This window comes from Melospiza georgiana, chromosome 2, assembly GCF_028018845.1.
Source record: "Melospiza georgiana isolate bMelGeo1 chromosome 2, bMelGeo1.pri, whole genome shotgun sequence".
Classification (NCBI taxonomy): domain Eukaryota; kingdom Metazoa; phylum Chordata; class Aves; order Passeriformes; family Passerellidae; genus Melospiza; species Melospiza georgiana.
In genome coordinates, this window is record NC_080431.1 from 104,052,478 (window position 1) to 104,067,001 (window position 14,524).

Here is a 14,524-nt window from a genome sequence, read left to right on the forward strand (position 1 = left end):
TCTGCCTCCTGCAAAGGGCTTGGCTCATTACAGCCTCTCTTAAGCATAACTGGGCTCTGGAATAGGCTTATTCACTAGTCTGATCCTTTTAAATTTTGGGTTTTGTCTTTCAGAACCTGGATACTTTAACAAGGATTCGGCAGCTGCCAGTTCAGCTTTGCCTGTGCAGAATTCAGGGCTGACAGCTCTGGGTGCTGGCCCTTCACATGCAGGCAACCTCCTTGCTCTCTGCTCCAATTCCCTCCAGGCTGCACACTTCTTCACACCTTACAACAAATCTTGTTTTCTCTCTGAACCAGGAAATATAGGAAATTATCTTTTTTTTCTTTCTTCCCCTGACAGATAATAGCAACTATAATACACACAGAAATAATAGAAAGTTGAGTAACAGAAGGGTCTGAGAAGGGGGGAGGCAAGTGTCTGTAGAAGCAGACGGAGTTGTGGGGGGAAACCCCTGGATCTATCAAATAAATAGAGCAGAAATCTTTCTTGCTTGGCCTTTGTGGTGTTATTATTAGAACAACCACGCCTGAGTGCACTAAAGCCGCACAACCTTCAAGCATCCACATCCAGCTCTGCCATGGCAGGATCCTTTTTCTGCTTGGCTAAAAGAGGGAGAGAATGAGAGGACGTGAAGATGAGAAAGGTCTGTACATTATAAATATGATCCACTTCAATAAAACAGCTATTTGGAAATCTTCAAAAATCTTCTCTTGAGAAGAGCCATTAGTGTATATCTGTTTGACATTGGTTGTTAGGAAACCGGCCAGTGTTAATGGATCCCCAGAATGGAATAGAGAACCCATTTAAATGATCTCTTGTCATTTTGTCATCCCACAAGACAAAAAAAAAAAAAAAACCCAACAAAACAATTACTTTAACTCAGGAATGAAATGTAGTGACAGTTTATGTAATTCACTTTGTATAGTCTAAATTGATCGAAGCACACACTAAAATTATGTTAACAGACTATATCTGATGCCTGAAATGTAGCATTTCCTATCCCTGTATCGGCTTTTTTCTCATTCAGTGTGATGTCCAGCTGTTAATCATTTAAAGACTGTGGCTTTACAGTTTCTGTATTGCTTTATTTATTATGCATGTTACGATGATGCTGAGGGGCTACAGCCACGCACAGGCTCAGCGTTGTAAAAACAGCCTGCAGTGTAAGACACTGAGTGAAGGAAGTGCTGGCTGAAAGAGATACCTTATCCTCATTTCACAGAACAGAGATATAGGGAGCCTTACTATTTAATGCCAGCTCCTAGCAGAAGCATATGGTAAAGCTTTGACTGCACATTTCTTCTAGATCTCAGCCCTGTGGTCTTTGTTTGCTGAATTACCACAGGGGTGGTTTTTTTCTTTTAGTGGAAGTAAGAGATTCAGTCCTGTGAAGAAAATTAGATGTTCAGTAGTCCTTAAAGCTCACAGTCCACTCCTGTGGCTGCATCCTCTGGCTTCAGCTCCCAGCAATGGTGCCCAGCTCCCAGGGGCAATCAGTGAGGGCGAGGCAAAATGTCATTGCAGAAGAACAGGCAATGTGCAAAGGACAGGGAGGGACATGCAAAGGACAATGTGCCAGCAATGAAATGGAAGCAGGTCCTTTTTTTTGGCAGGCTTTTACTCACTGGTTAGCTTTTTCCCTCTTACTTCTTTCCAGAAGATTTTTTCAGAGTTTTGCTGCTCTGAGGTTGGGATGCTGTTCCACAAACATTCAGAATAACTGCATTCATTGTGAGTTTATACTTACTGACTTATCCTTGGGCCAGCATTGTCCTCCACCCTACCCAGTGCTGCTCCCTCCCTCTGAGCTTCTCCCCCGCTGCAGGCTGGGAACATTCATCCCCTTGCAGCTTTTTCTGCAAGCACTTTTGGTTTCCATTCTGGACCTCCTAGAAAATCCACTCCAACTTTGGAGTATTTTAAAGGACTGGTCAGTTCAGTGAGTATTGTGCAGTATTTCTGTTTTCTTGGTGTCAGGGGGGTACATTCCCTGTTACCATGAATCAGAGCTCCTGCAGGGAAAGGTGAGAAGACATGGATGGGTGCTGGCTGGGGCCATAGCACAGGGCACTGTAAGCTTCTTAATGCTCTATCATTTGAAGATAAGCAATGTATTTGTGGTTTTTCTCCTGGGACAGCACTCTGCACAGCTCTGCTGGCTAAGGGACACTTGTTGGGTGGCTAAGAGGTTATGCTATTTCATCTGTCAACAGCAATGTGTGTTTGCAACAGTAGGTGTGTAGCACAGCTTGCATGAACTTGGTTTCATTTCTAAGTCTCACACAAAGTATATTAACCCAATTCCTACTCCTATTTGTAAAACACCGTTGCTAAGACCGAAAGAGCTTTCTACAAGCTAAATTTTGCAGCAGAATCTATTTTAGTCTGATGAAATGTCTTAAAATTTTGTAAGTAGGTAAAACTTTCCACTCACTTACTGATATTCATCACAGACAACTACCAGCACTTCAGTCTAGACAGATTTTTCTGGGAGTAGGAAGGAACTGCTTGTGCCTGCCTTTTCAGGAGCCTCCAGGGTACATTGTGTGATCAGGAATATCACATGCCCTAGGCAATACAAAGAATGGGTGGGGTATCATTACTACTGCCTACAAATTTTTGTCTTGAGCTGAGATTCCCAAGGAGGAAGTGTGGCTCAGAACAGGATCAGGGCCTTTGTGGCTCATACCTTGTATGTAAAGCAGACATAGTGCTTTGTTACCTTCAAGGGGTAAAGGAGATACAAAATCAGCTCCTGTGAGTGAGGCATTTCCCTACTGCAGTGGTAACAGACAGACAAGCCATCAAAAGCTCTGCCTGCAATTTGGCAACATTATGTTTTTGCAATGTCAAAAATTTAATTAGTAAATCCTCATGATGAACAAGCACTGACAGGTTGCCATCATTCATCCTACTACCTTCCTCCTCTATCATTTTTTCTCCCCCCTGTGCCATTCCTTGCACTGACACCATGCCAGTCGTATGGAGCAGCACTAAAAATGTGCTGAAAAATGACTGAAACCCCACCTGCAAAAATCCACTGATAAGCAAAGCAAGGCTCCCTACCAGACAGAGAGTCTGGGGTCCCTTCATTTTTGCTGAACCTCTGAGAACCTGAACTTCAGCAGGTCTGTTCATCATATCATACCACCACCTCCATCATGGCACCTGCAAATTTTGGTGAACTGCTGGGGTTTTTTTCTAATCAAAGAAACTGATAGTCTCTCATTATCCCACACGTGGCAGCATGGTTCCTAGGTTTCTCCTCTTCTGTCTGCACTTTTATTCTTCTCCAACTGTACTTTCCCAGTTCTTTCTCTACACAGAGCACTGCTATGCCTTCAGGCTGAGTGAATGTTGTTTTGCATTGAAGAAAGGCACAAAACAAGATCAAAGCATCTCCACCAAAGAGCCATCCTCTGCCATGGTGCACTGGCTACCCCTCAGAAAAGCTAAGAGAGTGCACAAGCAGGAAAGTAGATGAGACCCTCAGATATGGGAAGGAGGGTAGTGCTTGGCCAGTACGAGGCACACTGGTTCTTTGGCTGCTGACTGGGAAGGGGAGCCCAGGAGGTACCTCCTGTGCCTGAGGGTGCCTGTGGCACACTGTGCTGTCCTGTGAGCACAGCAGCTGCAGCAGCTCCTTGGCATTGGACTGGAGCCTGTCTGTATCAGTGCCTGTGGCAGAAGGAACAAGCCCAGTGCTACCCTGAGGATGTGCCACCTGCTCTGCTGTGCTGTGTGGGCTCAGGATGAGCCTGCTCCCTGCTGCTGGCTGGGGCAGAGTGCTGGCATCTCCCATGGCCCTCCACTCCTGCTTTAGCCCTTGGAAAAATATCTGCTGTGTACCCTGAGGCTGGGAGTAGTCCATGGGTCTCCCATGAGTCCCAGCACTCCTGAGAAACTATCTCAAACTTTTAGTGGACTTGATTCATGTAATTTTCAGAGGCAGACTTCTGGGATTTCTCTTTGGAGGAACTGAAGTGTTCCTGTCCTTCAGAAGTCCCTGTCTGTTAAAGAAACCTCTTTTGATAGGTGACTGTCAAAGTCTCCCAGCAGGGCAAGCAGTTAATCTCAGTTGTTACGCCCCAGCAGGCAGTGAACTAGCAACCTGTGTCAGAAACTAGTTGTGTGTAACATGATGTAGTGAAAGAGCACATTGGCAGGAGAATGAGTAAATGGGAGACCTATTCCTCCCACTGCCTTTGCTCAAAATGTCACTGTGGAAAGACTGCATAGCTTCTTTGCATTTTTGTTTTGGTACCTATAAAATTATTATCCCTTTGTCCATTTATATAAGAAACTGATATAGTATCATTTCACCTGCTTGCCTCCATGGAGCCATTTGCAATCTGGTAAAAGGGCATTGCCTAAAGGCTAACTGGTATAACATGATGTGGAAACACAGAGAAGATAATGTTTGCTGCTATTTTATTGAGAGTGAAGGTGCTGTAACAGACCCAGTGCCTGTTCTTGACAATACAGTTCCAAGCAAAAACTTTCCTTTCAGCGAGGTTGATGGAAGAGAGACTGGAAGTCTTATGTTGCACTCTATTTTTTATCCTACAGCTGTCTCCAACCTTGATGCAGAGAGCAAACTGAGTGTCTACTACCGAGCACCTTGGCATCAGCAAAGAAACATCTTCCTCCCCTCCAGCCGACCACCCTGCGTGGAGGAGCTGCACCGCCACGCCAAGCAGCACCTGCGAGCCCTGCGCAGAGGTGGGTGCTCCCCCTGCTCCAGATCCGCACAAACACCTCTCCAGGCTCCACTCCAGGCAGTAGGGGGATGCTCCCCCTGCTCCAGATCCTCACAAACACCTCTCCAGGCTCCACTCCAGGCAGCAGAGGGATGCTCAGGCACAGGCACACAGAACTGTGGGCGCTCATCCACACTGGGACTTAGGTGCTCCTGCTAAGAAATCACAGAACTGTAGAATCACTGGGTGGTTTGGGTTTGAAGGGACCTTAAAGATTATCTAGTCCCAACCCCCTCACAAGGGCTGAAACAGGAGCCCAGTGGTATCAGTCTCCACAGAAACTGGGCTGTCTGCTCAGGGTTTCCAAGCATGATACTGGAGGATGCCTGTGCCCTTCAAGAGTGGCAGCTGAAAGTCAGGTGACAGATATCCTGGATGGCTTGGAAGGGTTGGGCATGTCTCCCCTTCCCAGGCTAGGGAACATCTTCTTACATCACCTAACAAACTGCAGATCGGTGGTCTCAAAGCAATACAGAGAGGGAGCAGGAGCAACAGGGTCATAACCAGGCTCCTGGATTCCTGCCATAAAGAGAATTTACTAGATGCAAACATCTGAATGGTCCTACAACAGCACATTAAGGGGAAGGCAAAAGATGGGGAAAGGCCAATTTTCACTGGGAACCTAACCAAGGGAAAATTATTACCAAGACATAAGACAAAGCAGGCAAACAAGCCTGTCTTTCTTCTGTGCCATAAAGAGGGACAAAACCCATGCAGGTTACACTTAAAATATCCAGCAGCAGCCTCCTGTCTTGAAGTGTTTTGCACCAACAGCTCTAATTGCCTTGCTCATTTATTACTGTTATTAGCTTATAATAATAATCGATTACTTAGAACTGCAGAGCATCTGTTAGCTGGATAAGATATTCCAATTTATCACCACATTTGACTGTCTCTGCAGGTTTTAGGTCAGGAACACGCTGCACTATGTCTTCATGGCATGGCAGAGAGTGAAACAGCCAAATTGCAGCCACAGTAGTGCTGGAATAGAGAAGTTCTTTTCTGTTCTCAGCAGCTCTGCTTTGCAGTTGTCCCAGAGCCAGGCTGATCTTTGCCTGCCATCTTGTGGGCAGGAGAAATCCTGACAGCATCATGTGAAGGCAGCTCCAGAAAATGTCCTATCATTTTAAAGTTACAAATCTTCATTTTGGCAATTTCCCATCCTCCACAATTTATGGGGCAGCTGTGCAGGTTCAGCAGGCACCTTGTCATGTGCTGCTGTATCTTATTTTCCATGCATACATGACGATGAAATTTTAGTCTGAAATTTATTCTAAACATGTTTATTGTGTCTCAACTCTCTCTTCTATCAGAATTTCATTATCTCTTTATCTGTTTAATCAGGAGCAATTAAAAATGAAATTTTAGGTCAGAAAACAACTATGCTGGCAGTAAACATTGTTGACTGGAACACAGCTAGTGGAGCAGGTGAATATGTTATCTCCTTTCAGCAGCACTCCATGCAAACAGCAACTATCTAACTGTGACCTAAAATTAAAGATGGGAAGTCCATGAGTCCATTCTCCCATTCACTTGGAAGGTTCCAGAGAGTTGGGACCGATGCTGGAAGAGGACTGAATATTGTGAGCCCATGCTGAAGGAAGACTCCTGTGGGCCCAGGGTGGATAAAGATCTTGACCTTCCCAGGATGGTCTCCTTCTTGCTGGAACCTGAGCATTACCATTGCAACAACCTTCATGATGTCAAGCCAATGCTCAGGACCTAACACTGCCATGCAGCCAGGGAATAAAATCCCACCTGGAGCTGTGCTTCTGGTTTTTCCCCTAAGAGTGGGGAAATTTTACATGGGTAGGATGCAGGTGTAGTTATTGCATCTCAACATTTCAAGGCAATAGGAGCTGCAGGCTCCTGATGGAAATCAGGCCTTGGGTCTCAAGTGCCTAGAAGAGAGCTCCATTGTCTCTTGGGATAAATGGTGTAAATCTCATCTGGGAGCAATTCAGCTGCAGTGCATATGCTGGGGTGCCCTGTATGGGCATTGCTCTTCTGGGCACACAGATGTCCACTAAGTGCTCCTCCCCTTCAGCTGCAACAGGGATGATTTGTACCACTCACTGGGGAAGAACCTTTGTCTTTGGAGTCCATTGTCCTGTACCTGTCTCTGTTGTGCTGTTAGTAGAGATATTTGTATGTTTTTAACACTTGGAAAGACTTGTGTCTTCTTTCTCATCCAAAACAGAACATAGAAGCCGAGGTGATAACAGAGAGCAGAAAGTCCAAGGCCCCATTGCTGTGGTGGCTCCCCCCTTTCCTCCCTTCCCTGCCATCTGCAGCCAAAAGAAGCAAGCGATAAAGGACCGACATTTCCTACCAGTAAGTCTTTCACTACAGCTACCACATACAAATACATTTCTGGCATGGTGGGACCCAGGTGTGGCAGTGCTTCACAAGTGCCCCCTCCCCAAGCTGATGCAGTACAACAGAGCTGGCCTTAAAGACTGTCAAAGCAATACAGAGAGGGAGCAGGAGCAACAAGGTCATAACCAGGCTCCTGGATTCCTGCCATGAAGAGAATTTACTAGATGCAAACATCTGGACGGTCGTACAACAGCACATTAAGGGGAAGGCAAAACCCCAGGGTGGCAGTTTTCAATCAGAAACCTCTTCTTTTTTACCCGTGGCCAGCAAACAAATGCTCTCATTCACACTTTCCTTCACAAGTCCTCCAAATTCAGCACTCAGGCTGTAGAGGTAGCACTTTGAGGACCCTACCATAATTTCAGAAAGTGCTGTAATTTCAGCCCTGTGGCATTAGCATTGCCACGAGCAAAGAGTTCAAGGGCTTTTGAGTGCCAGCTTGAGGCTTGTGTTTGTGCAGGAGGTTCAGGACCATGACCCCAGCTACAAAAAGCCACACTTTTCATAGTCCTGTTTGGCAATGTTCATCTCCATGCAGTTTTTCAGATGTTTCATGTCTCACACGTGTCCTTACAACCAGCCAAGCAGGAACTCCAGCTGAAGATCTGGTCCTGTATATCTGTGCTCACTTCTCACTGCTGCATTGATTTGAAATCAAGTTAGTATTGACAATATGGTATTTATCACTGTTAAAAGAAACATGCTAAATTGACAGCTTTAATTCTGATTAGGTTCATAATTCCCACAAGTTAGTATTGACAATATGGTATTTATCACTGTTAAAAGAAACATGCTAGATTGACAGCTTTAATTCTGATTAGGTTCATAATTCCCACTGGCTTCAGCTGGACTTTGGTATTTCTGTGGCTCTGGGTGTTTTACTCACAGAAGTGTCAGAGTAGCTAATTTTGCCCTGTACTAAGAGCCATTGCATTATTTAAAAGGTGTAGGTCAGACCTGGACTTGGCTTTTAAGTGAAGTGTTTGTTTAATGCCAGCTCTAGGTCAGGTTGTGATAGGTCTGCTCTGCATCTGCCAGGTCAGGGACACTGGCATCTCAAGAGATGCTACACCTGTGAGTACATTATAAGCTCAGTGATGATTCAGTCACCACACTGAATCATCATTTACTTAAAAATCCAAGTGCATTCATCCTAATCCATTGTATTAACCATATTTAAATACTATAATGCTAAAGCACTCACAGTGTAAAAGACACAGTGTAAACGAGTCACACCTGCCCAGGGACCAAAATATCAGCCAATCAGTCCATAGGAAAAGTTCTGTTTCTCATTTAAAAAGCATGAAATACATAATAAGATTTGCATTAGTTTGACTGTTTCAGCTTTTTGGCTGCTTACCTGGTTAATTTTGAGGACAGCATCACCATCACTGCTTTGAACAGGTTAAGTTTTCAGGCCTTATGATTCAACTTAAAGGAGATATCCTGGTGGTAAAGGACAGCACAGAAGAGAGTTTGAAGACAGAAAGAAGAAGCAGGATTACCTGTTTCTTCGTGATAAGTCATCATCAGAGCTAGTGTTGTGGTAGAGTCATTGAAAGGTAAAGGGAAGGTGATGCCATGTTAAGGATCAAAACCAGTTACAGATGATAGTTTGGACAGGCTATTGAACATAAAGCTCTCTTACTATCAGATGGGGAACGAGGCATCTCTTTTGAAATTGCATACACAGTGCTCAAAGGCCTGAATCTCTGCTGTGTTTGGAAAACAACCAGTGCATTTTATACATTACTTCCATCTGTGGAACACAAAATAATAACAACTAGTGAGCAACTCTCTGAGCCCTGTATTAGTTGACAAAATTAAGTCATGCTGAATGCAGATGTCTTGGCTATATCGGAAAGTCCACCTTTTTCTTTTCAAGAAGGAAAACATTAAACTTTGTGCCCACCCATATCAGACCTCCTTTTGGAAGCTGACCGGGTTCAGTGTTCCCCAAAGGAGAAGCAAACAAGAGCTCTTGGAGGGCTGTTGTTCTGTTGATTTCAAGGCATCTGGCAATGTTCTGCTCTGGAAATTGCAAAAACACTGCACACAGAGTACTTCAAAGTGCCTTGACCAATTTCTGAGAAAACCCCTCGTAAATGGGGCAACTTAAAAATTGAAAGAGAATACGGCAAGATGAAGCTGCACACGAATGTTCTGTCTGGCAGAGATTAATCAGAGATTGTTACAAGACACTGCAGCAGTGAATAGCTAATTGATATTGTTCCATCCTTCATGATATAATGATACCATTACAAGAAAAAGCTGAGGATGCTGTAATTGGCTAGCTTGCTCTTTCTGGCATAAGCTTTTTTTTGACCGACATCTGCAAGAGTTTATCTGCTTCAGGGACTGCCAGTAATGTTTGATATCTGATTCCAGTTGATGGTATCAGCAAGTCATCCAGGAACTAAAGATGCTAAATCCACAAGAATTTTTATTCATGGCACAGCAGTATGGTGTGTATTCCACTCTTCTGATGCATTGGGAAGGTGCTGAAGGGAGCAATACTACACAACCAAAAGAGCCCCTTTTTGTGTTTCTTTTAATTAGGAAAGGGATCAACAAGAAGCTGGGAAATTTTTGAAAGTTACACGGTCTGACTTTTCCCAACTGGCTATCTAAGTTAAATGCATGTATTGAGATACTCAAATAAGAACTTTGATTTTGAGGAATGCTCATATTACAACTGTGAAACCTGTGGGAACTACAACTACTGAAAATTACTGAGAAAACAGGTCACTTAAATCTGAGTCAAGGTTCCCTATGTGTTTACCTTTTGGCTGCTGCTACCAATTAGGTGGCTATGAGCTCTTGCAAAGATCTTGCACATTGTATACTAAAACTAGAGAAAATCAGTCACAACAGATGAAGATTCACTTTTAATCACAGCTCTGTTCACAGGGAGAAAGATGCCAAAGTCCCACAAATTCCAAGAAAGGACAAATGAATTCAAGGTCAAAGCAAGTAATGCCAATATAAATGGGTCTGGAAAGACGTTTTGGACTGTTCTATCACAGGATCATTTTGTTGTGGACAAAGAGAACTAGAAATGGAATAGGCTCTTTCATGCCTACTCTTGTTACAGGAAATGCCCTGATTTGGCTGATGAAATGTCCACTTAGCCCAAATGCCAGAAGGGGATCCTTCAGAACAGAGTATAAGAACAGGGCATGGTTTATGCTGTTTATTGTCCCATGATTTAGCCTTCCAGTTTCATACAGAAACTGGTTACAGAGTTCCTGGGCCAGAGATCAAACACAGAATAACAGCCACCAAAGAACCTCTCTGAGTTGACTGTGAGACCTGTTCAATATAATTTTTTAGCAAATTTACACCTTCAGCCTCAAGAGCATCCTGTGACAATGACTTTAAAAATCTGTTTGAAAATCCAGCTTTTGTTTGTTTCAAACCCAGCATCTCAATTTCATCGTATCCCTTCTGGTTCTCAGACTGCGAAACAGTAAGCATTGCTTTCTCATTCCCTTTCTCCATGCTCCTCATGGTTTTGCACACATGACTTAACTTTCCTATCCATTCCAGTCATTCATTTTTAAAGCTGAAAAATTGGCATACTTAGTCTCTCTCTACACTAAAGAAATATAGAACCAAACACATTTAAAAGTATAATTCATTCAGGCATTTTTGCCAATGAAGAAGAAAAACTCAAACCAAAAATAATCTGAGGAGAGTATGAGAAAGTTATGGACTTGCTAAAATGAGGAAAATATTTCTTACACATGTTCCCATGACAACCCTGCCTGTAGCACTGCTGAGGCCAGTCACTGAGTGTGAAGATGCTGTGTCATTCCAACTGCATTTCAGACCTCTCTTTAATTTTTTCTGCATTTCTTCTTTCTTGGGTTTCCCCAAGTCCAGCCAGCAAGGCTCTGAAATTTCTGTATTCCAGTTCAGAGTGTTATGGGACCACACTGTCTCAATCCCCACGTGGCACAGCTATTACAATAAAACCAAGGAGATGGAGCAAGGAATTCAGTATTTGGAAATCTACACTCACAATTGCACAAATTTCAGGGTCAGTTTATTCATACTTATAATCTGAGCAGGAATCTAAGGGACGAGAAGCAGGAGGTTTTTTTCCAGACAGGGTTTCTCTGTCCCTGATGCTTCAGCTAGAGCAAATAATGCAGTGGGTAATTTTATTCCATCTCCTTGCCATTTCAAAAATATTCCCTGTGGTCTGCTTTAGGATGCTTTGTTTACAGCAAAGGGAAGGCAGCACAACTGAATTTACTAATTTTCACAGAGTTTTCTACTGAAGCCAGATGAAACCTCAGTAAGAAACAACTGAGTTAAGGGACAGGCATGAGTTGGGCTCTGCACTTTCTGTGTGCAAATCCTGCCTGAAGCTGTTAGAAATAAAACCTACCTGACTTTATTCATCAGACAAATCTTGTATAGCACCATTTGTGCAATGAGCCTAATAACTACTACCTGTATTGTGGGATGTTTATTTTGTACCTCTGTCTGCTGAAATGCCATGTGTGGTATGACTTCTTTCATGAAACATGTCTCAGTTTTGTCTTTACCTTGTCAAAACACCGGAGCCACACATTAATTGTTTAAAGGATTGTCAGTGCTTTAGCTGATCACATTTGTGATGCTCCAAAAGAAAAGAAAACACCCACAAGCAGATAAAAACTTGAGGAGAGCGAAACATACAGAAATATAAGCATTGGGAGCAGGCAGGTGAGCAGGGTTGTGATTTGCTGCAAAAATAGCACTGCCAGAAATATTCCCATTATTTTCTCTTCAGCATCAGAAGCTGCAGTATAGTTATGAATTTCTAATTAAGTAGTCAACTGTGCTCTGAAAATACTGGAAAGCTGGTAGCCTTTTATTAGTGTTTCTTCTCCTTTCTCTAGACCTTTTGGTTTTTCTACCATATAAATAAATACCATTTTCCTTAACTCCTGTGAGTTAAGGAAGCAGCAGGCTCTCCCCTTCACAGGCAGAGAGAGGGATACACAGAGTTCAACCAGAGCCCCAGGAGTCAGTACTGTACCCATGTGAATGTGGGATTGAACACTATTCACACTTATTCCACATGTTGCCTTTTCAGTGCATGAATGACTGTTCTTAAATGAGATGTCAGCATGTGCTGTACACCTTATTTCTGTGCTTCCACACGGTGAGAGCAAATTGTATGTATGTTCTGTTTGCTGGAGACAACAGAATATATAATGCTTGCAAATGCTGAAGCAACATGCTGATGCTCTGCTTGGGTGAATACCACCCACTATATTCATAAGGTTATCCTGGGAGGGAAATTTCCCCCACCCACTGCAACAGAAGCCTGAAGTTAGAAATAATATTGATCCCTTATGCTTTTTGTTAGCTGCAGCTTTTAGGCAGCAGGAGTCAGAAATAATCCTCTGGAGAATAGCACTGTGCAGCAGCATGCACCAGCCACCTCCTGCCCTCACCCAGACTGTGCCAGCCCTGAGCTGCTGGGGGCTGTGACTCTGCCTCCGAAATCTCTTGTGAGATAACACCTTGCCTGCCTGATCAAACACAGCTGAGGGGGAAGGAATCAGCGCAGCCATGTCTAAATTCAACAAACATGTTGGGGATAAATGCTCTTGATGAGGCTTTAGCATTCTCCATCTTTAATTAACAGAGGAAAAATTGTTTATTTATTCTTGGGTTTATGTTTTCCCTATCACCACTGCACTGTGTTCCATAGGCCCTGTGCACTAACTTTGAAATCCCAGAATCTCCTGTAAGGTAATTACTATAGGTAAGGCAGGCTAGGTACATGATGTAACACAAATGATGCTTCTTGAACCAGTATCTGCTATATGTTGAAAATGCTGAACAATGTCTCAGTCATGTCTCAGAGCTCGGGGGGATGGAAAAGAGAAGAGGGGCAGAAGTGGCATTTTTGTCCTGCTATTGACCCATTCATTTCTTTCTCCAGATCCCAGCTCTGGGACAATAAATGGGGCAGACTCATAACTTGCCAGGCTGGCAAGTTTTTCGACTGCTGATTTGCTTCTTTGTTGCTGTCTTGATGATATTTTAAGGTTTTGATTAATTAAAATGGTTAATGATGAGTCCTAACTTACATATGTGCTAGTAATGCTCTTCCTAAAATCGGGGTGTGAGTGTTCAGGGGTGCTTCTTCTCAGCCCAAGTTAAGTGCTGAAGGAAGGTGAGCTGAATTGCTCCTCAGCAGAGCCACTATCTCTTTCTCTACAGGAGAAGCTCTGTTGACCAGTCAGACTTGGACATCTGACTATTTTGTTGTAGCACACAGAAACCAAAGACTCTCACACTGAAGTGACACGGAGCACTGAGGAATCAGGTCACGTGCATATGCAACAAGATTTTTACTGCAAGGCAGTTTCACGAGCACAATAGCACCTCTGCAAGTGAGGTTGATGGGATAGCTCAGGAAATAAAAATGCTCACATATGTCAGTGACAAATCCCTATTGAAGCAATTATGCACCAGTTTAGTTTCAAAGCAATCTTAGCCCATTAAAGAAAAATGCACACTTAAAAGTATTCTGGTTTTGTATTTAACAGAATAATTATCACTGTTTCTGTTTGCCAAGCACACCCACACAAAAGAAATTCACTTTTTAAACTGCCTAACTTCAGATTTGCCCATCAGACCAGAACAGCCTTGGGTTTATAATAATAATTTCTTGCTTAATTATGTGTTTACTCAGGACATTTAGAGATATTCTGGTTTCCTGAGTGAATGAGAACTTTTGAAAAGCAGCAGCTCACTCCCTCCTCCCTCCCCCAGCACGGAGGTGTTGAAATGCTGAGGCTGCTGCTCTGTGCCAGCATGCCTCGGCTGCCCCCGTGACAGGCACTACATGGGAACAGGCACTAAGTGACCTCAGGACCCCTTGGCAAGGCACTGGTAGGAACACCTTCCTCAGGAGCACAACTGTGACAGCAGAAACTGAAATGTTGCTGGTCACCCTCATTTTTGTCCTATCTCTAATGATAGGAACTTACCTAGGAAGTTTGTCCTGCCATGCTTAAGCAGGGACCTGAGCCTCTGGCACATCAAAGGATGGCTGTAGGTATGTGGAACCAGACCAGGTGTTTCCTCAGAGGCAGCTGGCAGAGTGGCACATGGTGAGGTAGGGAAGTGCTGCACTGATGGACAGACAGATGGGACAGACAGATGGGTAACCATACCTTGCTTGTCTGACTGTAGCCCACACTGCTATCTCTGAGAGCAAAGTTGAGGTCCTGCTGTTGCTCTCATGGACAGGTTTGCCCCTGAGTGGTTTTTGCATGTACCTGTGCTTGAAGCTCAGGGCAGGAGGCCCCTCCTGTACTCTCCTCTTTGGGTACTGACAATCACAGGCCATGGGATATTGCAAAGATTTT

At 43.7% G+C, this 14,524-nt stretch overlaps 1 protein-coding gene across 1 annotated transcript in view; it reads left to right on the forward strand.

Annotated features, from left to right (window-relative positions):
- NHS (NHS actin remodeling regulator) overlaps positions 1–14,524 on the forward strand; it is a 242,117-nt gene that overhangs the window by 214,042 nt on the left and 13,551 nt on the right. The window contains exons 2-3 of the mRNA XM_058018928.1: positions 4,573–4,725; positions 6,964–7,097. Coding sequence (XP_057874911.1) covers positions 4,573–4,725; positions 6,964–7,097 — 287 coding nt within the window. The remainder of the gene's footprint in view (positions 1–4,572; positions 4,726–6,963; positions 7,098–14,524) is intronic.